At 62.2% G+C, this 25145-nt stretch overlaps 2 protein-coding genes across 20 annotated transcripts in view; both read left to right on the top strand.

Moving 5' to 3' along the window:
• The window catches only part of Mast3 (microtubule associated serine/threonine kinase 3), a 33418-nt gene extending 21170 nt beyond the window's left edge, over positions 1–12248 (top strand). For 18 of the 19 annotated variants that reach the window (XM_046437156.2, XM_046437155.2, XM_046437147.1 and 15 more), the window contains 15 exons: positions 402–610; positions 934–1072; positions 2409–2541; positions 2697–2862; positions 3464–3565; positions 4028–4150; positions 4634–4743; positions 5822–5958; positions 6432–6676; positions 7066–7287; positions 7567–7793; positions 8046–8168; positions 8700–8836; positions 8916–9100; positions 10186–12248. In XM_046437156.2, coding sequence (XP_046293112.1) covers positions 402–610; positions 934–1072; positions 2409–2541; positions 2697–2862; positions 3464–3565; positions 4028–4150; positions 4634–4743; positions 5822–5958; positions 6432–6676; positions 7066–7287; positions 7567–7793; positions 8046–8168; positions 8700–8836; positions 8916–9100; positions 10186–10706 — 2779 coding nt within the window. In that variant the 3' untranslated portion in view covers positions 10707–12248. The remainder of the gene's footprint in view (positions 1–401; positions 611–933; positions 1073–2408; positions 2542–2696; positions 2863–3463; positions 3566–4027; positions 4151–4633; positions 4744–5821; positions 5959–6431; positions 6677–7065; positions 7288–7566; positions 7794–8045; positions 8169–8699; positions 8837–8915; positions 9101–10185) is intronic. The other variant, XM_058576545.1, reaches the window with a different exon arrangement.
• A 1155-nt stretch (positions 12249–13403) lies between these two features.
• Pik3r2 (phosphoinositide-3-kinase regulatory subunit 2) lies at positions 13404–24856 on the top strand. The gene is made up of 16 exons (XM_046437159.1): positions 13404–13528; positions 15418–16136; positions 18777–18869; positions 19162–19212; positions 19316–19447; positions 19547–19757; positions 20078–20163; positions 20326–20434; positions 20528–20626; positions 20747–20927; positions 21040–21165; positions 22273–22415; positions 22567–22743; positions 23387–23458; positions 23616–23786; positions 23964–24856. Exons 2-16 carry the CDS (start codon positions 15821–15823, stop codon positions 24169–24171), a joined length of 2175 nt encoding a protein of 724 aa, XP_046293115.1. The 5' UTR covers positions 13404–13528; positions 15418–15820; the 3' UTR covers positions 24172–24856.
• The last annotated feature ends 289 nt before the right edge of the window (positions 24857–25145 follow it).

Below are 25145 nucleotides of genomic sequence, written 5' to 3'. Positions count from 1 at the left end.
GGAGGATCGAAAGTTCGAGGCCAGTTTCAGCAACTTAGCAAGACCCTGTCTTAAAATAAAAAATAAAAAAGGGCTGGGGATGGAGCTCGGTAGTAAGCAGCCCTGGGTTCAATCCAGAGCACCACACACGTCAAAATAAAAAAGTAAAAAAAAGAAAAATGCTGGCTGTTCAAGGAGGCTGAAGTGCCCCCATTCTTACATGTCCGTGTACGTGCATCCAGTGATCACACTGTGCCCCATAGTATAAGTACAATTATGTGTCCATTAATTATGAAAAATGAAATGAATAATCCGGGGCCAATACACAGGAGCCACCGTTTGCATGACAGCAGCGGAGGGTGGCAGCTTTGGGAGGGGCGGACCCACTGGGGCCTGGGGCTCAGCCAGCGCCCCACCCCCAGGGCTGTCTACCTGGTGCGACACCGTGACACGCGGCAGCGCTTCGCCATCAAGAAGATCAATAAGCAGAACTTGATCCTGCGCAACCAGATCCAGCAGGTGTTCGTGGAGCGCGACATCCTCACCTTCGCCGAGAACCCCTTTGTGGTCAGCATGTTCTGCTCCTTCGAGACGCGGCGCCACCTGTGCATGGTCATGGAGTACGTGGAAGGTGGGGTTCCCATCCTGCCTGCTCCGGCAGGGGCTCCCCCACAGCGCCGCCCTGCCCCCTGCCGGCTCCAGCCTGCCCTGGGGGACTCTCAGGAGCCCCTGCTGGGAGTGCAGTGGGATGTCGGGAGAGGAGTGGAGGGCACGCAGCTACTGCGCATGTCCGTGCGGCCTGCATTGCTCTGGAGCCCCACCTGCCGGAGGGGTACCTGCATTACAGCGCCTCCGACCCAAAGCTAGGGAGTGTGCGCGTGTGGAGTGGCTGGTACAGAGGGGAGAGCAGCACTTAGTAGGCACCTGCAGTATGTATGTGCACCCCTCCCCCAGGCGGTGACTGCGCCACCCTCCTGAAGAACATGGGCCCGCTGCCCGTGGACATGGCCCGCATGTACTTCGCGGAGACGGTGCTGGCGCTCGAGTACCTGCACAACTACGGCATCGTGCACCGCGACCTCAAGCCCGACAAGTGAGCGCCCGGCCCCCAGCCCTTCCCTGTGCGTGTGTGACTTGACATCTGCTCTGCATCTGGCTTGGCTCTGTGCTCTAAGGAACCCAAACCAAAGTAGGAGGGACTCCACACGCTGATGTGGGGGTTATGAAGCAGTTTTTAGGGCTGGGGTGTCATTGGTGGAGCATTTGCCTATCACGTGCAAGCCCTGGGTCCATCCCCAGCACTAGAAAGAAAAGAAAAGGCACCAGGCGAGGTGGCACACGCCTGTCATCCCAGTGGCTCAGGAGGTTGAGGCAGGAGGATCGTGAGTTCAAAGCCAGCCTCAGCAACTCAGTGAGACCCTGTCTCTGAATAAAAAACAAAATAGGGCTGGGGGTGTGGCTCAGTGGTCGAGTGCCCCTGAGTTCGATCGCCAATATTCCCCTAAAAAGAAAGAAAAGAGAGCAACAGTGGTGTTCATAGTAGGTGTACATAATTGCTTTATAGAGCCAGGGTACCCAGTTGGTAACAAATAAATGCTTCACTAAATGATGAACATACAGCATGAACTTTCCAGAAACTAATTTTTTAAGTTTTTTTAAATTATTGATACATCTTTTATTTATTTATTTATATGTGGTACTGAGACTCGAACCCAGTGCCTCACATGCACCAGGCAAGTGCTCCTCCTCTGAGCTGCGTCCCCTGCCCCAGAACTTTTTTTTTTTTGAGAGCAGGTCCCGCTGCATTGCCCAGGCTGGCCTTGAACTTGTGGGCCCAAGAAGTCCTCCCACCTCGGCCTCCTGAGTAGCTGAGCCTACGGTGGGCAGCAGCACGCCCAGCTCTAGGAAACTGTTCTGAACAGCAGGGCGCAGCCAAGCCTGGTGTCCCCGGGGGCTTGAGATCAGGGTCCCTACAGATACCCAAATCGGCAGAGTCTCTTTTATAAAATGCAGCAGTTTCAAAATAACCCACACGCGTCCTCCTGTCTGCCCCAGTCCTCTCAGGGCCTCACCGGGCCTGCAGGACACCTGCCGTTGCTGTCCTGCCTTGTTCAGGGACCGAGGGCCAGAGCGTGTCTGTGCGTGTCCGGTGTAGACACATATTTTTAAAATATTTTTCAGTCCACAGTCCGTTGTCTCTGTGGATGCGGAACCATGGGTACAGAGGGCCAACTGTATACAGTAGGTGTTCAGCAGTGACACCAGACACACCCTGTCGGGCCACAGAGAGCCTTGTGACACAGCCTGGGACCCGTGCTCTTCCAGTGGCCCTGGCGGGGAGGTGCAGGCCTGGGCGCCCTGGGAGCTGCGCCGGGTGACAGGCAGGTGACTTCGCGTCGCCCACCTGAGCGCTCTGCCCATGCCCACAGCCTGCTCATCACCTCCCTCGGCCACATCAAGCTGACCGATTTCGGCCTGTCCAAAATTGGCCTCATGAGCATGGCCACCAACCTCTACGAGGGCCACATTGAGAAGGACGCCCGCGAGTTTGTGGACAAGCAGGTGAGAGCCGGCGCGGGGCGGCCCCTGGGATGCCGGAAAATGGAGACAAACGACCCCTCGAGTTCTGCCCACCCCGTGGCCAGCCTGGCCTCCCCTGCTCCCTCCTGGGACCCTCCTGGGCTGGGCCACCCTCAGCTCCCCGCTGTGCCCGCCAGGTGTGCGGGACCCCCGAGTACATCGCCCCCGAGGTGATCTTCCGCCAGGGCTACGGGAAGCCGGTGGACTGGTGGGCCATGGGGATCGTCCTCTATGAATTCCTCGTGGGCTGCGTGCCCTTCTTCGGAGACACCCCTGAAGAACTCTTCGGCCAGGTGGTCAGCGGTGCGTTCCCTCCCCAGCCCTGGTCTCAGCCCTCCTGGGTCCCCCTCGGGTTGGGAAATAATGGCCCTGCCTGAGGATCGACCCCTGACAGTGTGCCCTGGGGACACGGTCCAGGGTGAGAGGGATGGACGGCTTCACCATCATGGTGCTCCCTGTCCAGCAGGCAGATGGACAATCAGAGAGAGGAGTCAGGGGCGGTGGAGCAGTCCTCCAATCCCTACAGCTTGGGAGGCTGAGGCAGGAGGATTACAAGTTGGAGGCCAGCCTCAGCAATGTAGCAATGTCTCCCAAAAAAAGGCTGGGGTGTGGCCGAGCAGTAGAGCGCCTGCCCAGCTCGTGAGGCCGCTCCACCCAGCACCGCACAAAAGAAAAGGCAACTCTAGAGGCGGAGAGTGCCCAGGAGGGGAACAGGACAGCCCCGGGGCAGGTGGCTGTTGCCGAGGAGCTGGTCGAGCTGCAGGGACAGAAGACAGAAAGGCTCGGGAGGAGGGCACCGCTGCGGGGTGTCCATCAGGCGTTAGGGGCACAAGGGAACCCAGGGCCAGGAGCACAGAGAGGCGGGGAGGTGGTGGAAGGCGCCTCACCCCTCCCCTCGTTTTAGATGAGATCATATGGCCCGAGGGGGACGAGGCCCTCCCTGCCGATGCCCAGGACCTCATCACCAGGCTGCTGCGGCAGAGCCCCCTGGACCGGCTGGGCACCGGTACGCAGGCGGGGAGGGTCGGGAGAGTGTCCGCTCGGGACTCAGGGCCCAGGGACGGGGAGTGGGGATGAGCCCTGGGAGAGAGCTGCCCTGGGGCAGCTGCCTGGAGGGGGAGGCTGGAGCTGGGGTTTTGAGGGTCGCGTAGGAGTGCACCAGGGCACGTGGCCTCCGAGAGCTGTGGGGTCTGGGGCTCACAGGGGACACTGAGGCTGAGGAAGGATTTGGGCCTGTGCTGTCGTCGGGGGCCGTGTCCTGAAGTCCTGGGAGGGGGGCCGCCCAGGGGATCCAGGATCCAGCAGGGACAGGCCCTGGAGCGGGGCCGGCCTGGGCCGAGCCGGCTGTTGGCTCCGCGCGGTGGCGGGTTCCTGGCCCGGGTTTCCAGTCCTGCCTGGGCCGCGGCACGTTCAGGCTGCGGGGCTGCGGGGCGTGGCCGGGACCCGGGCTCAGGCCGCATGTCTGCAGGCGGCACCCACGAGGTGAAGCAGCACCCCTTCTTCCTGGCCCTGGACTGGGCGGGGCTCCTGCGACACAAGGCTGAGTTTGTCCCGCAGCTGGAAGCCGAGGACGACACCAGCTACTTCGACAGTACGTGGTCCAGAGGGTCCCCGGGGTGGGGGACAGTCCCCGGTGCCCGGCTGTCGGCCAGGACGTCCTCCTCAGAGGAGAAGGGGACACCCTGCTGAGTTTTCATGGAGGGGACTCCTCAGGGGACTGCCTGAGGACCCAGACAACCCTTCTCCCCATTTGAGGCTGCTGCCAGGCACAGAGCAAGGGCGCTGTTTCCTGCGCCTTATCCAGAACTTACTGCATGTCAGAGGTCTTCTCTGAGCATCTGTTTCCTCTTTGGTGAAATGGGGAAAATCCTTTGCATTTGAAAGACAGTTTTATCTAATTCTGGACCCGTTTCAAGGGTGAGGAATCCAAGGCTCAGAGACAAGAATTCCTGCCCAGGGTCCCTAGACCCACCGGGCAGGGCCTTTGCCCTGGCGTGCCCTCCCTGCATCGCCTCCCAGCCCTTGGGGACACCTCTGGGCAATCGGTGGCTTCACGTGCCTCTCCCTCCCACAGCGCGTTCAGAACGGTACCGCCACCTGGGCTCCGAGGATGAGGAGACCAACGACGAGGAGTCCTCCACTGAGATCCCCCAGTTCTCCTCCTGCTCCCACCGGTTCAGCAAGGTGGGCCGGGCTGGGGTGTGGCCGTGGCAGGAAGTGTTGCAAGGTGTCTGTCTGTCTGCTAGCTTTTCTGGGTGTAGGGTTTTTTGTTTGTTTGTTTGTTTGAATCAGGGATTGAACTTAGGGACACTCAACCACTGAGCCCATCCCCAGCCCTATTTTGCATTTTATTTAGAGACAGGGTCTCACTGAGTTGCTTAGGGCCTCGCTTTCCGAGGCTGGCTTTGAACTCGTGATCCTCCTGCCTCAGCCTCCCGAGTGCCAGGATGGCAGGCGTGCACCTCCGCGCCCGGTGTGTGTGTTTTTTAAATTGCAATAAAACACATACAACAAAGCTCACGTTTCGGCCACTCTGAAGTGCACAACTTAGTAGCGTTCAGCACAGTCACAGTGTGTCAACCCCAGCCCTGTCCAGCTCCAGAGCATCAGCACCACCCTAAAGGAGACCCCGTCCCTGCCAGCACCCTCAGCCCCCGCCAGCACCTGTAGCCCCTGATCTGCTTCCTGTCCCCATGGACACACCTGTTCTGGACATTCCACGCCACGTGGCCTTTGGCTGGCTTCTGTCACTCAGCGTCATGTTTTCGGGGTCCATTCACCTTGTGTTCCGTATTGGTGCTTCTGCCCTTTACGGCTCAGAGGGTTCTTCTGTGTGGCTGGACCATGTTCTGTTGGTCAGCCATCTGCTGGAGGACACTTGGGGTGCTTCTTCCTTGTGGTGACAGCCCTGGATGCTGTGCTGGGTGCTGTGCTGAGTACTGGGTGCTGTGCTGGGTGTTATTCTTCACTCCAACAAGCTTATGTTAAATGCCTCCCTTTATTTAAAGTTTGGTCAGAAATCTCTCTGCTTTGGGCTGAGCCCTGGATGAGACTCTGACCCTAGTGGCCAGCCACTCTGAGCCTCAGTTTCCTCATCTGTACATCAAGCTAAAGACCATTGTCTTTGGGGAGATGGCGATGGAGGGAGTTAAACGGAGGCACCAGGCGTCGAGGAGGTGCGCTGCCTGGCCGGGCCCTGGTGCGGCTGTGGCTGCGGCGGCCCTCGCCATCATCATCCCTGTGGTCTTTCGCTGCCTGTCAGGTCTACAGCAGCTCTGAGTTCCTGGCCGTCCAGCCCACGCCTACCTTCACTGAAAGGAGCTACAGTGAGGACCGGGAGGAAGGGTGGGAGCGCAGCAGTGAAGGGGAGAATGGCCGTCGGCCGAGCACTGAAGTCCGGTAGGTGGGGCAAGGGTGTAGGCAGATCCAACCTCCCAGCCTGCTGAGGTTGAAGGAGCTTCCCAGTGGCCCAGTAGAAAAGGGTCAGACACATTGGCCAGATTATCAGACCCCTCCTAACCTCACTCCTAATCGCATTCCTAATCGAACCAAAAATTAAAGCAGCTGTGCACCATCACACTGCTGGGCTTTTGCTTACACTGTTCCTTCTGTCCAGAATGTCTTGTTAACAAACTCCTATTCATCCTTCAAAGCCCAGACCCAACAGAAACAATCAGTGTCTGCTGGAGAATGGGCGTTGGAGGCTGGGTTTTAAAGGTCAAATAGGAGTTCTCCAGGCACTACAGAGGCCTCCCCTGTATTTGCACCTGTATTGCCTCAGCCTCCAGGCTGAGTGAGACATGGCCGGGAGGGGCCACGTATGCTGGGGTGCAGGCACCTGGTCAGAGGGACGCGGCTCTCCCTCCCCGCAGGCTAAGGTCCTGGACGTCCTCTGGTTCCTCCTGTCACTCATCTTCGTCGCAGCCTGAGCGGGGCCCCAGCCCATCCCTCCTGAGCACCATTAGCCTAGACACGATGCCCAAGTTTGCCTTCTCTTCAGAGGACGAGGGAGCAGGCGCAGCCTCTGGGGACCCTAAGAAACCCGTCTTCATCCTGGGGGAGCCGGACCCCCCTCCACCAGCCACCCCAGTGATGCCCAAGCCCTCAAGCCTTTCCGGTAAGGGGGCCCGGGGGCAGGAGGTCGTGAACTTTCCCAGAAGGGGGCTGTTTGCAGGGGGCTTTTGCGGTGCACAGGAGTCCCCAGGGCTCCCACCGACACCAGGAGAGGCCGGGCCCCAGGGAGGCCTCAGGCCCCTGGAGCCACGATCTAGAGGGCGACAGCCCCAGCTTCATAGGGTCAAGATGGGGTTGGGGAGCCCCAAGAAGAGACAGAGGTCCCACTGGGAGGGAGAGAAGATGCCTTCAGGAAAGGGAGGGGACTCCGTGGCGTTCTCCTGGGCGCAGTTCGGGAAGGGTGTGCAGGGACAGGGAACGAGGCGGGGGCCCGGCTGTGTGTATGCCAACCGGGAAGGTGGGGCGCCGGGTGACCTCGCCGACCCCCCTCAGCTGACACAGCGGCCCTGAGCCACGCGCGCCTGCGGAGCAACAGCACGGGGGCCCGCCACTCCACGCCCCGGCCCCTGGATGCCGGCCGGGGCCGCCGCCTCGGGGGCCCGAGAGACCCGGGGCCCGAGAAGTCCCGGGCCTCCCCCAGCAGTGGCGGGGGCAGCGGGGGACGTGTGCCCAAGTCAGCGTCCGTCTCTGCCCTGTCGCTCATCATCACAGCAGGTAACAGCTGAGGCTCCATCTTGGCCTGGTGCTACCCAGGTGTGTGTCACCAGCAGGCCCAGGACAGCTGTGGCTAGGGACTCAGGAGCTGGGAGGGGGTCCCGCGGGTCCCCTTGGGCTGAGCCCTAGAGGAGGAAGCACTGGCGCCTGGGGACCAGCTCCAGGCCTGGGGGTGTCTGTGCTAGGTACCCCGCGGCTGCCAGGCGGCCACCGCGCCCACCGTGGGGGAGGAGGCTGCCCCGTGGGGACCCACAGGGAGTGACCTCTCGATGCCCACAGATGATGGCAGCGGCGGCCCCCTCATGAGCCCCCTGTCCCCGCGCTCCCTGTCCTCGAACCCGTCCTCCCGAGACTCCTCGCCCAGCCGGGACCCGTCCCCCGTGTGCGGCAGCCTGCGGCCCCCCATCGTCATCCACAGCTCGGGCAAGAAGTACGGCTTCAGCTTGCGGGCCATCCGCGTCTACATGGGTGACAGTGACGTCTACACCGTGCACCACGTTGTCTGGGTGAGTGGGGGGGCACCCAGGGTGAGTGGGGACAGCAGGGTGTCCTGCGAGTGTGGCTCCCACCAGTGGCAGAGGCAGCTGGAGTCGGTGTCTGTCTCCGCCCTGCCCCTGGTCACCGTGGCAGGGGCGCACGGTGGCAGGGGCACCGATGCCCCCCACTGCCCAGCGCAGGGAAGCCGAGGCCTGTGAGGGCAGCAGCTGGGGCCCTGGGACGTGGGGTGCCAGCCCTGAGCCTTGTCCCCCTGTCCCCAGAGCGTGGAGGACGGGAGCCCCGCCCAGGAGGCGGGCCTGCGCGCCGGCGACCTGCTCACGCACATCAACGGGGAGTCGGTGCTGGGGCTGGTGCACATGGACGTGGTGGAGCTGCTGCTGAAGGTGCCCGCGCAGCGTCCGCTCTGGGCCTCGCGACCCCCTCCCTCTGCCCCCTTGTGACCTGCCAGAAGCCATCCTGCCCCCTGGCCATCCTGTGTGGCTCGCCCCAGCCCCCTGTGGCCACGGGCAGCCAACCTAGGACCATGCGTAGGACACGGATGAGCAACGGGGAGGGGCCGAGGCGGGCGCTGCTGGTAGCTCCCGGGACCACATGGGGCCGTGGATGGCTCCAGGTGGCGGGGCAGAGACCGTGGGCTGTGTCTTTGACCTTGTGGGTGGCAGGCCATGAGGTGAGGGGTGTGTGGACAGGGAAGGGGGGACACTGGGCAAAGAAATGGATGGATGGGGGGGGGGGGCTCGGTGGCCCACGCCTTGTCTGGTGCGCAGGGCCCCGGGCTCCACCCCAGCCCGGACCGCCGGGCCCTGGGAGGCGGAGCTGGAGGGCCTTCAGTGCTGGGGACGGAGCTGGGTCGCCTGGCGGATCCCAGCGCCAGAGCACAGGGGCCCGCAGGCGACCCTGCCATCTATCCACAGAGCGGTAACAAGCTCTCCCTGCGGACCACGGCCCTGGAGAACACGTCCATCAAGGTGGGCCCGGCGCGGAAGAACGTGGCCAAGGGCCGCATGGCTCGCCGGAGCAAGCGGAGCCGTCGGCGGGAGACCCAGGACCGGTGAGCGGCAGGCTGCGGGGGACGCGGGGCGCAGGCACCCACTTCCCGTTGCTCATCGTGTCCTCCGCACGGTCCCCAGGCGAAAGTCGCTCTTCAAGAAGATCTCCAAGCAGCCCGCCTCCGCGCTGCACACCAGCCGCAGCTTCTCCTCCGGCCTCCACCACTCGCTGTCCTCCAGCGAGAGCCTCCCGGGCTCGCCCACGCACAGCCTCTCCCCCAGCCCCACCACGCCCTGCCGCAGCCCCGCCCCCGATGCCCCAGCAGGTGGGTGCGCACCCAGCCTCCCCAGAAGGCTGGTCCCCAGGAAGGAGGCAGCAGGACTGGGGACAGGGGTGACCACCTGGAGCCTTCCCGCCTCCTAGGGCCTAAAAGGCAACCTGAGGTGGCCAGAGACAGATGTGGGGGTCGGGGAAGGGGTGCCCAGCCGAGGAACACCCTGAGCCGTGGAGCAGAAGGGGAAGCAGGAGGCAGCTGCTGGCGCTTTAGGGAACAAGATCCCGCCAAAAATCTGAGTTTAAAATGGGGGGCGACAGGGGGCCATGGAGACTGAACTGGGTGGGGAGGGCTGGTCTGGGTGTTGGGAAGATTGTTGGCTTGACCTGAGAGCCCCTAGTCTTCAAAAGGTAGACAGATCTGGGCTAAGTGGCTCACACCTGTAGTCTCAGCTGCTCAGGGGGCTGAGGCAGGAGCATCACAAGTTCAAGGCCAGCCTGGGCAACTTAGCAAGACCCTGTCTCAAAATAAAATTAAAAAGGGCTGGGGGTATGGCTCAGTGGTCCATCATTTGCCTAGCATGTGAAAGACCCTCGGATCAGTCCTCAGTACCATTTTTTTTTAAAAAGCCTGTGCGGTGGCACCTGCCTATAATCCCAGCAGCTCTGGCGGCTGAGACAGGAGGTTCACAAGTTGGAGGCCAGCCTCAGCAATTTAGTAAATCCCCATAAGCAACTTTGTAAAACCCTGTCTCAAAATATTAAAAGGGCCAGGGATGTGGCTCAGTGGTAGAGCACCACTGGCTCAATCCCCCAACCACCCCATACCCCCCACCCCCCCCCATTCCCCACCAAAAAGACACAGACGCCACTGGGAAAGGGTCAGACCTGAAGGAGGGAGAAACTGAGGCAATTCAGAGGGGAGGCAGGGAAGGCTTCTTGGAGCAAGGAGCGAGAGGGCTGGGCTTTGATGGTTGAGTAGGAGTTCCCCGAATCTAGGCCAAGGGAAGGGCCCTGTGCAGATGGGTGGCAACGGTGAAAGATGTGGGCTTTGGCAGGTTTGGTCGGTCCCAGGGCCCCACCTGCAGGCTGGGGACATTGAGGCTGGTGGCTCTGACCTGTGCCTGTCACCCACAGATACCGCATCCCCACCCAGCGTGTCCCCGAGCTCCAGCAGCCCTGCCTCCCCAGCCGCTGCTGGCCACACCCGCCCCAGCTCCCTGCATGGCCTGGCTGCCAAACTGGGGCCACCACGCCACAAGACTGGCCGCCGCAAGTCCACGAGCAGCATCCCTCCGTCCCCGCTGGCCTGTCCACCCGTGGCTGCAGCCCCACCGCGCTCGCCCTCGCCCCTGCCGGGGCACCCCACCCCCCGGTCCCCGCGGCTGCGTCGGGGCCAGTCAGCCGACAAGCTGGGCACAGGAGAGCGGCTGGATGCGGAGCCCGGGCGCCGCAGCCGCGGGCAGGACTCGGAGCTGGTGGTGATGCGGCGGCTGCACCTGTCCGAGCGCCGAGACTCCTTCAAGAAGCAGGAGGCGGTGCAGGAGGTGAGCTTCGACGAGCCGCCGGAGGAGGGCGCTGTGCTGCTCGCCGCGGTGCCGCAGATCGCCGTGGAAGGCGCCGAGAGCGCGCCCGGAGCCCCGGCCGCGAAGGACTGAGCCCAGCCGCCGCTCCCGGGCCTCGAAGCCACGCGTTCTTCGTGCTGTCTTTTTCCGTCAAGTCACGCCTGGATGGAGACTGACACATCAGCCTGCGACACCTAGAAGGCAGAAGCCATCTCGGTCCTTGCTGGAGGGTGGAGACTGCGCCTCCCTCCCTCGTATTCTGGTGGCCGTGGGGCAGGAGGAGCAGGGATGGGGGCCGCGGGCGACGTTGTAAATAGCAGCGAGTCCTTGCAACTAATTTATTACTTTTTATAAGCAATAGTCAGACTGGCCGTTCCTCGGAAGCGGCTGCCAGGTCTGGCCCCAGGCACCTGAGACCCCGACTACAGACCCTGCCCTCTGGGCTGAGAAGGAAGCACTTTGGACAAGTCGTGTGTGTTTGTGTTTTCTAGTTTGTCTGTACTTTCAAAGTGTGTGTGTGTGTGTGTGTGTGTCCGTCCTGATCCCATTTCCAACCCAAGATTGATTTGAGAGGATGCAACCAAGCTCACCTGTCCAGGCCGGGTTTGGATATGACCTGGAGGGTCCACAAATTGCGCTTCCCCCAAAACAATCTAATCTCAGTGATGGACTGGACTTCTGAGGGTCACTTCCCACTGTCATAGCTGCCGTCCCCAATCCATCCTTGCTAGAGTCCGCCTCCAATCCTGCAGGCTCCAGCCTGGAGGAAGTAGTGGGTGTGGGAGCTGGGGCTTTGATGGATGAGTAGGAGATCACCAGGTCTAGACAGAGGTCTCCTACTCCACTGGCAGGTGTCCCCAATGCCCTGGGAGGCACAGGCCTCAAAGGCTACTGCCAAGGAGGGGGTGTCTACTCTGGACAAAATCCCATGTGTTCAAGGTCCACCAGAGTGAGCCCTTGACCATGATATGTCTGAAACATCCGTCAGCAGGTCCTTCAGTGTCAGAGCCTCCCTGGGAAGAGGTTCCATGAGGAAGGCCAGCTGAGGGCAACAAGACCCAGGTTTGAATTTCAGCTTCACTGTGTGGCTCTGGGAAAATGGCTTTCCCACTCTGTGCCTGAGTTTCCTTGTGTTTACAAGACTAATCCCAATGACTATTTATTAAGCACCTACTGTGTGCCAAGCGCTTTTACTCATGGCTTCTCCCTCTGCCTGCCTCTAGAAGGCTGGAAGTGGTATTGTTATCTCTATTGTACAGTCCAAGCAGCTGAGGCCCAGCAAGGGGCAGAGACTTGGCCCAGGATGGCCCAGGGAGGGTCCTGGTAGAAGAGAGCATCTGCCAGGCCCTGTTGCAGGCAGTATCATCAAGAGAGCTTGAACGGTGTCAGCTACAGCAGATTCTAGCCTCAGTTCTTTCCCAGTGATGCTGCGGGTGACCCGCTGGGCATCTGGGAGGCAGCTGGTGAGACTGCTCCACACCCCCTGGTGAGGGAGATTCCCGCGCTGCAGCCTGCTCTGCATTCCTCCCTGAGCCCTCGCGCTGCCTGGTGTTGAAGGGCAGACCTCGGCTGTGCATGACTCGCCCCTCCGTCCATCCTGGAGCTGGCAGTGAATAAAAGCCACACTTACAAAGAGGAGGTCTCATGTCTATTTGTGAGGGGCTGCAAAGGGGACGAAGGACGGGAATGGGGAGAAAATTTACTCGGTTCAAAGTCATGTGAAATGGGTTATGGAGACTGAAGATGCCCTTGATTCTCTCCCTGGCATCTTCTCTGACCCTGGCCCCCTGCTACCCTTTCCCTAGGAGTGCCCATCATGGGAACTACCCTTAAAACCTTCAGCCTGCCAGGTACGAGTAGCCTCTGCTACTCTAAGGGGCTGGGGCGGAAAAATCCCTTGAACCCGGGAGTTCGAAACCAGCCTGAGCAACACTACGAGACCCGCCGCCTTTTCCCCAAAACAAACAAAACCTTCAGACACTCGTCTGGAGTCCTGAGCTATGTTAATAAAGACAAGCCATCGTCGTGTCCTTTGTATTCTGATCTTTGCTTGGGCTGTGCCATGCACTGTGCCCCACCCCGAACCCAGCCCGAGTGCTATCGGCTATTTCCGGAGCTCTGGACAGTCTGAGAAACATCCTTGGTCACGCCCCCAGTTCCGAGTGTCTTCAGCTGTTTCCGGAAACAATCGTGGATGTGTGCCCAAGTCAGCCACGTTCTTGCTCCGGCCGGGACTCGAGATTTTTCGGCTGTTTCCGGACGCTCCTGGTTGCCATGGAAACGCCTCCAACTCGGCTGTTTTCGGTGGCAAGCCCTTCCCCCGTTCCCGTTGCCCACTTTCCTGAACCTGAGTCCCCCTCACCCGCCGTCTAGAACCGTCCATGCTTCGGAAACTTCCGGAATTTGACGGTAGCCTCTGGGCCTAAATTCCCAGAGTCTCCGTTTGGGACGAAGCACGCTTGGTTCTTTCCAGCAACTCCCGCGGTCTCTCAGCTCAGCCTCTGTTCCACCAAACCAGCTGGAGCGTGTTCGGCTATTTCCGGACCCGCTCGGGGGTCTTTTGCTCCTGCCGAGTCCAGCTTCCACCGACCCGATCTTATTCGGCTACTTCCGTAACTGTTCGGCTGTCTCGCTGTAACCTCCAGCCGGCCAGTCCCGCGGGAGTACGTTCGGCTCTTTCCGGAATCACTCAGGCGTTCTCCCCGCCCCGGCTCCGCCTAGGTCTTGGTGAACTCGCCGGCCCGAATGCGCTCGTCCATTTCCGCCGGGGGCGGGCCCGGCCGCTCGGAACCGCGGCGGCGGCTGACGAGGGGATCCCGCGGCTGCGGCGACGGCGGCCGCGGTGGAGCCACGGGGCGGATTCGGCTCAACGTGACGGCGGCCGCGGCGGCGGCGGCGGTGGCGGTCGCGACCAGGTGAGTCCCTAGTGGCCGTCGTGGCAGGAGGGGCTGGGAGTGCACTGAATGCGGGGCTCCTAGGCAGATTACAGGGCCCCTGTGGAAGCCGGACCAAGGGCGCGGGCTGCATCGGGCCCCGCGGGAATTGGGGGGCCGCAGGGAAGGGGTGGCGTCGGGCTCCCTCCGCAGCCGTGCAACCTGCCCGGGACGGTCGGGACGGAACGGGGGATTTCGCGGCGGAGATCCGGGGCCTGAGCCGCGGTCCCCCATGCAAGAAGGCCCCGTCTGGAGTGTGGCCTCGAGCGGTAACGAGGGGCGCCCAGCACTGGGGCACAATGGGGTGCAGGAGGGTCTGGGGTCGATCCCACTTCCGGTCTCCTGGCTGGGCTGCGGGGTCCACGCAGGCCCGAGTGTGCGTCTGCGTGAGCACGCAGGCAGTGCGTCCACCCGCGGAGCCCCCAGCCCTGCGGGGGCTCCCTCGCCTCTCGAATTCGGGGAGCGCCGGGGAGCGCCGTTTCCCCAGCGTGTGCAAACGCGTGCACACCGGGGCGCGGGGGCGGCCAGGCAGGTGGATCCAGGAGGTTTCCTGGACATTTCATATCCGGGCCTCAGTTTCCCCACCTGTAGAATGTGGGTGACCAGGTTCAGAGAGCTGGTTTATTCGGGCACCTGAGAACGTGGAGCCCCGGCTCTGTGCTCGGACACCTCCTGACAGTCTCTGTGGCCTGGGGCAAAACCCCAGACCCTTGGCACGAGGCCGTTGTTGGATGGCGCCTTTTCTTCTAGCCACCTGAACTCTTGGCAAGCGACTTGCTGCTGCCAGGCCTTCGCATGTACCTTTGCAGAGGCTGGGAGGGGCCTGGTGCGCCCTCTTAGCTCTGAGGCAGATTCTCTAGACTGCACACCCCGCCCCGGCCCCATCCTCACAGGAGAACCAGATCTGCAGGGCTGGGGCTGGGAACATGGCCCCATCTCTGCTCCTCCAGGCCTGAGCTCCTGGGGGACGGTCATCACTCAGCACCTGGCATCTACCTCCCTTGGCGGCCACAGTGCCCTCCTCCTGTCCACCCTCTCCTGGCTCCCTGTCCTACCCTGCAGCCAAGGTCTGGCTGGCTCTTTGCCACACCTCCCCCCCTACTTTTTGCACCTATTGTGGGCCCCAGATAGCCAAGCTAGGGACACCCCCAGCCCCCTGCCTGCTCCCCTGCAGAGACTGGAAGTCCTGTGCTTGGACTTACTCTGCAGGTGCCAAGGGCTTTCCCTGGCCCTCCCGCCCTACGCTGTGCACCCTCTGCTGCCTCCTCCTCTGCTCCACCGGCCCCCAAGTACTTTGAGTGGCTCCCATTTCACCCTGCTTGCTCTGAGCGCCACTGGCCATGTGACTGCCACCGCCTCAGCTCCATCTGGGCCTGGGTGTGAGTCCCTGCTGCTCCCTGGCCCACGGAGTGGCCATACAGAGACCTCCCTGCTCTGAGCCTGGTTCCCATCTCGAACGAGGATGAGGAGCTCGCTCAGCTGAGCATGAAGTTTTTTTTTTTGGTTTTTTTTTTTTTTTTTTATAGAGAGAGAGAAGTTTAATATTTATTTTTTAGTTCTCGGCGGACACAACATCTTTGTTGGTATGTGGTGCTGAGGATCGAACCCGGGCCGCACGCATGCCAGGCGAGCGCGCTACCGCTTGAGCCACATCCCCAGCCCCTGAGCATGAAGTTTGTCCAGCTCCACTCCCCACAGCCCTGAGGGAGGGCTGCTAATGCACCCATTATACAAACGGGGAAACTGAGGACAGGAAGGGCACCCAAGGCCACCCAGCGATTCAGGGGCTTCCGGCCCAGGATTTGGATTTGGGCCCATCTCTGTGTCAAGGGTATGCATCATCTGACTATCACTGCCCTGTCCACCTGCAGGTCAGCGACCCTGGCCAAGCATGGTGGCAACCTGTGCCCTTGGCTCCCCCGGCTCCCTCACCTGGTACAGCTGGAGGAGCTGCCAGCCTCGGGCACTGATGGCCCCTCTCCTGAGGGAGTGATCTGCCTGCTCCAGCGCCCCTCTCCCATGGGGAACGCAGTGGCCAAGTGAACTGCAATCACTGCACCAACCCCCGCCCTGCAGCTGGCGCATGGTGGACACAGCAACAAGTGGCCGTCACGGAGTCATGGAATGATGGTGCGGAGCCAGGCATGAGCGGCCCCCAGGGTCGCCTTTGACTTCTGCTGGAAATCGAGGCCTGAGCACCCCAAGCCCACCCAGTGGATGGGGCCGTCAGGGCCCCGAGCAGCTGCCTGACCATCCCATCACACCGCACCCAGCATGGCCGACGGCTTCCAGTACCGCGCACTGTACCCGTTCCGCCGGGAGCGGCCAGAGGACCTGGAGCTGCTACCCGGCGACGTGCTGGTGGTGAGCCGGGCTGCACTGCAGGCACTGGGCGTGGCGGAGGGCGGTGAGCGCTGCCCACAGAGTGTAGGCTGGATGCCTGGCCTCAATGAGCGCACCCGACAGCGAGGTGACTTCCCTGGCACCTACGTGGAGTTCCTGGGGCCTGTGGCTCTGGCCCGGCCAGGCCCTCGACCACGAGGCCCCCGCCCACTTCCTGCCAGGCCCCGGGATGGGCCCCCCGAACCAGGTGAGCAGCAGGCAGAAACTTTAGGAAGAGGATGTCCACTTGGACCCTCAGTCTTTTCTTCTCTGCAAGGAGGCACTGGAGTCTCTCTCAGGGGCGGAGGAATAAGGATATTGGTCGTTTATTAGCTGTGTGTATGGGGTGCTGCTGTCAGTCAGCACTGGACACAAAGCCTGGCCCTGCCCTCACAGGACTTCTAATTCAAGACATGATGGGAAGGTGATAATTGGTGGCAGAGGCTGTGCGGAAGGCTTGCAGGGAGGAGCTGGGGTTAGAGGAACCCAGGCAGTGGGCACAGCAAGGGTGAGGGTGGTGACATAGCGATGGCAGGTTCAGGGGACGCTGGCAGGCTCAGCACAGTGAGGAGTGCTGAGGAAGGTGGCCCACAGGGGGCATGGACAGTGAGTGTTCATAGGATTCAGAGGCCTGATCTAGCTTCATCCTACAGTTTGCAGATGGGGTTCCTGGTAGAACCCCTTTGATTTTACTTGGTTTTTAAAATCAAGGGAGCCAAAACCCAAGAGGTTGGGGTGCTCGGTAGAAAGGAGCCATCCCCACTTCCCAGGAGGGTGCCCGGAGCAGAGAGGCCGGGGCACTGAGGAATGTGGGGCAGGCAGGGGCTGTGGGTTCCGGCCAGGAAACGGAGGCCCCCGTTGTGGTGAGGAGGTGCTGAGGACCAGCCTGGCCTGATCCAGCCCTCCCGCAGCCAAGGAAGCCCATGGACAGGTTGAGACCAAAGTACTCAGGGTCAGTCCCCAGGGAGGCCAAGGCCCCAGGGGGCGCCAGGCTGCTCTGCACTGTCCCCAGATGCTCAGGACGGAGTCCCACAGCAGGGGGCAGAAGGGGGACGCAGAGGTTTCCAGCTTGGCTTGGGCCTCACAGCATCTGGCGTCTCCAGGGCCCAGGCCTGAAGGAGCAGGAGGCGGCCCCATCCGGGCTCCAGGCCAGACTCTGCCTCTCCCCCTGGTAACAGCCGCCTCCCTCTGCCTGGCCTCACTCCAGCCCCCACACCGTCTCCACTCGGGGCAGCTGCCCAGTCTCACCCTCCAAACGTCCAGGGCCGTGACGTGCCAGGCTGCCCTCCGCAGAGCTGGGCTTCCCCTCAGGAAATGGCAGCTCTGGTCTGTGCGCCCTGTGGCCCTGCTGCTCTGGGCGGCTGGGACCCCCCGGGAGCCAGTGGAGGCAGGTTTCCACCATCAGCCCGATCAGGGCCTCCTGGGCCTACCTGGCCAGCGTCCATGGGAGGCCCGGCCTCTCTGAGCCCCAGTTCCTCATCTGTAAAATGGGGGCAGGGCCTGATCTCCGGGTGCTCGGGCTCCACTTGCACACGGGTCCCTGGTGGTCTCTGGGTTGAATTTGCAGAACCAGGGCCCGGCCAGTGCCCGCCGCCTCTCCTGCTGTTTTTTTGTTTTTTCCTTTTCTTTTTCTTTCTTTCTTTTTTTTTTGGCACATTCCACGCAGCTGGGCCTCTGCCGGCTCCAGGCCCCACCTGGCCTGTCACTCAGCAGCCCCACAGGCCCCAGCTTGCCCCTGCCCTGTGCCAGGGCGTCCTGCCGAGGGCCAGAGCCGCATCAAATGATGGCGCAGCAGCAGGAGCCTGCTGGGGCGGGAGGCCAGCGCACAGAGGACCCCGCGGGAACACAGGGTGGGGGGTGTTGGCCCCAGACCCTGGCGCCCGCCCACTGGGAGGGGTTCCAGCCTTTTCTAAAAGGGAAGAGAATTTAGAAGCACAATGACTTAGGAGGTGAGGAAGGGTCACTGGAATAGCGGGTCAGAGGCATGTTTCCTTCTTTTCTTTCTCAATCACTTTTTTTTTCCCATTTATATCAAAAAAGGAGAGACGGGCTGGGATGCGGCTCAGTGGTAGAGAGCTCCCCTAGCTCGTGTGAGGCCCTGGGTTCCATCCTCAGCACCTTCAAAGAAAGAAGAATCCCCTAAGGGCAGCCACTGAAACTAACAGCAGGTTTGGGGCTCTGCCGCAGTTGCTGTGCGACTCTGGGTGCCCGACCTGCCTTCTCTGGCCCTCGGTTTCTTCGAGGGAAAACAGGCAGATGGGGTAGGCTGCTTTTCTTTCTGTGACTCTGGACAGTAGAAATGCCCTCTGTCATGTTTCTAGAACCCAGGAATCCAAAATCAGGGCCTGCTCCCTCCGCAGGAAGTCGGGTGGTCTCTTCTTGCTCTGCCGCCTCCTGGTGTCTGCAGCCATTCCTGGGCTAGGCCTGGCTCACTCCAGTCTCTGCAGCTGTCTTCACATGGCCTTCTTTAGACACCAGCTGGTGGCTTAGGGCCACCCTAGATCCAGGATGACCTGCTCTGGGCCAGATTTCCCTTTATTCTACCTGTAAAGACCCTACTTCCAAAGAGCTGCAGGTCCTGGGGCCAGGGCTTGGACATATTTTGGCATGGCCACTCTTCAGCCTGGCCTCTGAAGCGGTGTGACCTCTTGATGTCTCTTACTCCAGAAAATGGCCTCCCATCAGTTCAGCCCTCCTGGCGCCTCTTCCCCTCCGGCCTCCCCGGGGTGGTCCAGGTGCTGGGTGCTGGTCTGAGCCGGGTCCTGCCTGGAGCCATTTGAACCGAGCTCCACTGGGCAGAGGGACAGGGTCCTTCCAGGGACCTCACCAACCTGCTGTCCCCTACCAGGCCTCACACTCCCCGACCTGCCTGAGCAGTTCTCCCCACCTGACGCGGCACCCCCCATTCTGGTGAAGCTCGTGGAGACCTTTGAACAGATAGGTGAGCCTCAGCCTGGCCCGGACCCCTGCTTACAAAACCCCACACAGGGCTGCCCGGAGGCTGCGCTGAGGAAGCTGAGCCTGGGAGCACTGGGCTGGGGGGCGCCTGGGTGGCGCTGGACCCGGAGGTGGCGCATAGTGCCCTTGGGAGGTCTCCCTCCTTACCCCCTCTCCTCCTCTTAACCGTATCTCTGGGCTCCAAAGCCAGTCTGCTGGGGTTGAGTGGCCACCCGATCCTTCCGTGGGGTCGGGCAACATTTAAGACCTGACTCACTTGTCCCCTGACCCTCCAGGGCTGGACAGCGAACCCCACTGCCGGCCCGAGCTGCCCGCCCCGCGCACAGGTGAGGGGAGCCTCCGTGGGCAGGGATGGGGGCAGCCGGCGGCGGTATCTCTGCGGGGCCCCCACCCCGGTAACAGCCGCTGGCATGTCCCCTGCACCCGCAGACTGGTCCCTGAGCGACGTGGATCAGTGGGACGCTGCTACCTTGTCGGATGGCATTAAGGGCTTCCTGCTGGCCTTGCCCACGCCCCTCGTGACACCTGAGGCCTCAGCAGAAGCCAGCCGGGCTCTGCGGGGTGAGCCTGCCGGGGAGCCAGGGACAGGGAGGGGACTGGCGGAGGGTGGGTAGGCGGTCGCCCGCCCCGGCTCACCCAGCCCTGGCCGTCTGTTCTCAGAGGCTGCGGGGCCCGTGGGGCCGGTGCTGGAACCCCCGACGCTGCCGCTGCACCACGCTCTCACGCTGCGCTTCCTACTCCAGCACCTGGGCCGGGTGGCCCGTCACGCCCCAGCCCCGGGCCCTGCCATCCGCGCCCTGGGGGCCACCTTTGGGCCGCTGCTGCTGCGCACGCAGCCACCCTCACCGCCGCCAGGGGGCGCGCCCGACGGGTGAGCAGCAGCGCCATAGGGGCGGGGCTGAGTGGAGCAGAAGGGGCGGGGCTGCGCCTGAGCCTGCGGGAGGGATCCAGAAAAGACCTGGGGCGGGGGCGAGGAGACAGGTCTGTGCGGGGTCAGGTGCCCTCTCTTGGTCTTCTCTGTGTCCTTGGGGACTGCACACACTAGGCAGGACTTGGCCTCGCCTACCTGCGGGTGTCACCTACTCCTCTTCCCTGTACATACCTTCGTGTATAATGACCCCCAAGTGTGCCCACCACCATGTGAAGCCAGGACCGACCCTCCCGGCCCTCACCATGCTCCCGTTCCCCCAGGAGTGAGTCCAGCCCCACCTTCCCCCCACTGCTGGTGGAGAAGCTGCTGCAGGAACACCTGGAAGAGCAGGAGGTCACACCTCCAGGTAACACCGCCCCCCCTTTTAAAAAATGATTGTCAGTTGTACTCCTGGGGGACCGTGATTGCGGATCTGGGGCCCTGCCGGTATGAACAGGCCCCATTGCAGTGGGAGACGGCTGCAGTATACAGTTGGTGCTTACTCTGCATTTGTTTTCCTGTCCCCCAGCACTGCCACCTAAACCATCCAAGGCAAAGCCAGCCCCCACAGGCCTGGCCAATGGGGGGAGCCCACCTTCCCTGCAGGACGCAGAGTGGTACTGGGGGGACATCTCCAGGTAGGGTCTCTGGGGTGGGGCTGGGGACCCAGGAGATGCCACTTGGGGTGTAGGGTGTCCAGATCGGCAGCTCTTCCCTGGATGTCCCCACAGGGAGGAGGTGAACGAGAAACTCCGGGACACCCCAGATGGAACCTTTCTGGTTCGAGATGCATCCAGCAAGATCCAAGGGGAGTACACGCTCACCCTCAGGTGGGCCTGTCCCCTCGGGCTCTCTAGGGGTTGCACAGGGGCTGTGCGTGGTGTTGGCTGGAGGGCAGGGGGCTTGGCCAGGTCCTGCTGGGTGCCAACGGCCCACCCTCCCTGCTGTAGGAAAGGCGGTAACAACAAGCTGATCAAGGTGTTCCACCGCGACGGCCACTACGGCTTCTCAGAGCCGCTCACCTTCTGCTCCGTGGTGGACCTCATCACCCACTACCGCCACGAGTCCCTGGCCCAGTACAACGCCAAATTGGACACGCGGCTCCTCTACCCCGTGTCCAAGTACCAGCAGGTCCGTGCCAGGCGGGGCCAGGGTGGGAAGCGCCTGGCTGGTTCCAGGGCCTCTGGCCCCAGGGGTGGCCTCGCCCAATCTTGGGTCTCCCCTGACCCCGTGGTGTCTCCAGGACCAGGTGGTCAAGGAGGACAGCGTGGAGGCGGTGGGCGCCCAGCTCAAGGTCTACCACCAGCAGTACCAGGACAAGAGCCGCGAGTACGACCAGCTCTACGAGGAGTACACGCGCACCTCCCAGGTACTCCTGCGCTCGGGAGCCAGGGCCCCGGCCCAGCGAGGCCAGGAGCCAAAGGGACGACCCGAGGCCATGAGGACAGGTGGCCTGGCGCATGTGGTTAAAAAAAACAGAGTGGCCGTAGCAGGACCTGGAGGTCCCGCCGAGAGCCTCCGTGCCTCTCTGGGACTGGGTTTCTTTCCCCTCTGCGCTGTGGAACCCAGGACCTGGGTTACTTCTCGGTGCTCCTTAGCCAGGGTGTGACTCTGAACGATAACAACCTGATGAAGACCTGGGCCCGAGGGCAGGAGGTCACAGGAATGGGGGGCATTTTTTTAAAAGGAGGTTTTGTCACTCAAGGACTGTATCGGTGGGGGAATACTAGGGGTTGAAACCAGGGGCACCTTGCCACAAAGCCACTCCTCCGCTCTTTTTATTATTATTTTTTGAGACAGGATCTCACTAAGTAGCATAGAGTATTGCTAAGTTGCTTAGGCTGGCCTCGAACTTGCAGTCCTCCTGCCTCAGCCACCCAAGTTGATGGGGTTGCAGGCATGCACACGGTGCCCAGCCCAAGGGCTGAATTAATATGCCTCTTTCTGCAAGTTGAGAGACAACGGAGTCAGAAAGAATGTCCTGTCTCTGCCAATTGAAAGACATGCATAGAAAATGCTTAGTGTCTGGGCTGGGGCTGCGGCTCAGCGGTGGGGCACTCGCCTAACATGCGTGAGGCCCTGGGTTCAACCTTCAGCACCGCATAAAAATAAATAAGTAAAATAAGTAGATTGTGTCCAGCTACAACTAAAAAAGTATTAAAAAAAAAAAAGTCCAGGGGTTTTTAAGGTGCCCAAAGGAAAGGGGAAGTTGGAGAGTGGGGGCTTGGTTTTTGTTTTGTTTGTGGTCTGGGGGTGGAACCCGGTGCCTGTGCATGGGAGGCCAACTGAGCTGTCTCCCCAGCCAGGAGGAAGGTTTTGAAGGCTGAATAGGAGTTCGTTGTCTTCCACTAGACTAAGTGTTCCAGGAAGGTGTCCCGGTAGAGAACAGTTTGAGCAGGGTCTCTGTATCAGAGATGAGGTCGCCCTTCATCCTCCTGAGGAGTCCCTAGGGGTACTCTGCTTTGCCCCTCTCCAGGAGCTGCAGATGAAGCGCACAGCAATCGAGGCCTTCAACGAGACCATCAAGATCTTCGAGGAGCAGGGCCAGACGCAGGAGAAGTGCAGCAAGGAGTACCTGGAGCGCTTCCGGCGCGAGGGCAACGAGAAGGAGATGCAGCGGTGAGGCGCGCTGCCAGGGGGTGGCGGCGGCGGGCTGGTGGGGTCTGCTGTGCGCAGGCTTAGAGGCTCGCAGTGTAGCCTGGCGCACAGAAGGTTCTCGAGAGCCCTGGAGCCACCTGACGCCACTGACCCTTCCCCGGCCCACCCCCAGGATCCTGCTGAACTCGGAGCGGCTCAAGTCCCGCATCGCGGAGATCCACGAAAGTCGCACAAAGCTGGAGCAGGACCTGCGGGCCCAGGCCTCGGACAACCGCGAGATCGACAAGCGCATGAACAGCCTCAAGCCCGACCTCATGCAGCTGCGCAAGATCCGCGACCAGTACCTCGTGTGAGTGCAGTCCCCGGGCCTGGCCTGTGCCCTTGCTCACCACGCGGCCCCGCCTAGCCCCTGAGGACCCCTCGCTGGCCCCGGGGTCCCCTCCCTCTCGGCCAGCAGGGCTGCTGCTCCCTGGGCCTCTGACCCGGGAGCCCTGGTCTCGCAGGCGCTGCGCTCTGCCCCCTGGCGGCAGCCGCAGCCTCTGTCCACCTCTCCAAGTGCGCGGCCAGGCGCCCTGCCCAGCGCGCGTGCATATTAGCGCATTTATTCCTTTCCAAGCTCTTTGCCAAGTTTGCCCTTAGCTGGGGAAGCCGAGGCACAGGGCAGACAGACAGCTTTGCTGGACAAAGGCCAACAGCAGTGCGGCGGCCCCCAGGACTGATCTCTCCGGGCGTGGTGATAAGGCCTTCCCCAGGCTGGGGGGGTTCAGGGCCTCCTAAATGTGAAGGTCAGTGGACAGGAGAGGCGGCTAGCAAGCAGCGCTCGGGGAACCAGCGGCCCTTGACCAGGTCAAGGTCACCTTGTTTTGGGATAGAATTTATCCCGCCTCCTAGCCTAGCTGCCTCCCACGGGGCTGCCCGGGCCTGCTGGGTGCCCTCCCTGTTTCGCCGCGGAGCAGCAGGTGCCCACCGTCCTCTTTCTTCTTGGTCCTCAGGTGGCTTACCCAAAAAGGTGCCCGGCAGAAGAAGATCAATGAGTGGTTGGGGATCAAAAACGAAACAGAGGAGTGAGTGACTACCTGGAGGAGGAGGGGAGGGTGCTCCTTAGACCAGGGACCTGTGGCGCGGGCTGTGAAGGAGGAGCGGGAGCTCGCCAGAGAGGAAGCGCTGCCCGGGCGGGGGCTGCAGATGAGTGACCAGGCCCCGTCCCTGCCCTCCCCCCAGCCAGTACGCTCTGATGGAGGACGAGGAGGACCTCCCCCACCACGAGGAGCGCACGTGGTACGTGGGCAAGATCAACCGCACCCAGGCCGAGGAGATGCTCAGCGGCAAGCGCGACGGCACCTTCCTCATCCGTGAGAGCAGCCAGCGCGGCTGCTACGCCTGCTCCGTGGTGTGAGTGCCTCGCGCGGGCCGGGAGAGCCCTTATTGAGCACCTACTGTGCGCCGGGCCCTTAGAGGACAGCCCCTCAGCTTCCCAGGAGGAGGCTGGCCGGGGGCGTGGGGGGAAGGGGCCCCGAGGCGACAGGGGAAAGGCAACGGCGCTTCTTGACCGGCCCTTGTCCCTCTCAGGGTGGACGGTGACACCAAGCACTGTGTCATCTACCGCACGGCCACCGGCTTCGGCTTCGCAGAGCCCTACAACCTGTACGGGTCGCTGAAGGAGCTGGTGCTGCACTACCAGCAGGCGTCCCTGGTGCAGCACAACGACGCGCTGCCCGTCACCCTGGCCCACCCCGTGCGCGCCCCCGGCCCCGGGCCGCCGCCCGCCGCGCGCTGAGCCCAGGACAGACCAGCCCCCAGGGTCCCCACCCGCTCGCTCTGCCCTCTTCCCAGCCTCCCCTCCGTTCCTGGTCTCTGTCTCTGTTTCCACGTTGGGGGTCCTGCCCCTCCACCCCCTGTCCCTGGACGGCGCCCCTCGCCCCGCCCCCGCAGTCCCTGGAGCCCCTCCCGGCTGCACCTCCATGTTTACAGAGGCCCCCGGGCTGCGCGGCCCCGGCCTGGGCGCCCCGATTTTTAAGCCATAGACCTGGGGTCAGGGCAGGAAGGAACTTCGCTCGGCTGCTCCCAAGAACCTCGGCCGCGACCCTCGGGGCCGGGCGGGACCCGCCCCACGGACCCCAACTTCCCCTCCCGACACTGAAGTGAAACCGTCGCCTGACAGGCCGCGACAAGAGTCAAAAATAAACTGGTGAGCGCCTGCCCCGAGCCCAGGCCTCCAGGGCTGCGCCCCCGGGTGACCGCTGCGACACTGCCCACGGTACCTCCACTGACCAGGTTCAGGCTCCTCCCGATCATGTTGGGTTTCGATTTGTTTTTCCTCGACTGTAAGCTCCCCCTCGGTCTCTTGGGACGAGTGCCCTGTTTTCTACACTGCCCGGGACCCCGCTGCCCGCCCGCCAGGCTGGGCGCAGCTTTTGTACGGTACGTTGTTACGACATGGAGATAAAACATTTGAACATGGAGCCGAGTGTGTCCTTGATGCCTGGGATTCTCTGCAGTCCCCACATGCAGGGGGACCCTGGCATGCGTGGGTCACAGTGGCCAGGACTGTGGGTTTAACCTCAGGCCACCTCCGAGTGCCAAGGCCTTCACTCCCTCACACTGGGCCACATGAGTCCAGAGGACTCCACACCCGCCTAGTGTCCCTCGGGAGAGCCACCGGCTCAGCCCCCAGTTCCTGCTCAGGGGCCCCCGGGGCCCCCTCTGGCTCTGACCAGCTTCCAGGTTTGAGTCCCTGCTGGGCCACCAGCT

Source organism: Marmota monax, unplaced genomic scaffold, assembly GCF_021218885.2.
Source record: "Marmota monax isolate L192 unplaced genomic scaffold, Marmota_monax_Labrador192_F-V1.1 WCK01_AAM20220418_F8-fsc00021, whole genome shotgun sequence".
NCBI classification, from domain to species: domain Eukaryota; kingdom Metazoa; phylum Chordata; class Mammalia; order Rodentia; family Sciuridae; genus Marmota; species Marmota monax.
This window is presented reverse-complemented; position numbering and strand designations above follow the sequence as displayed.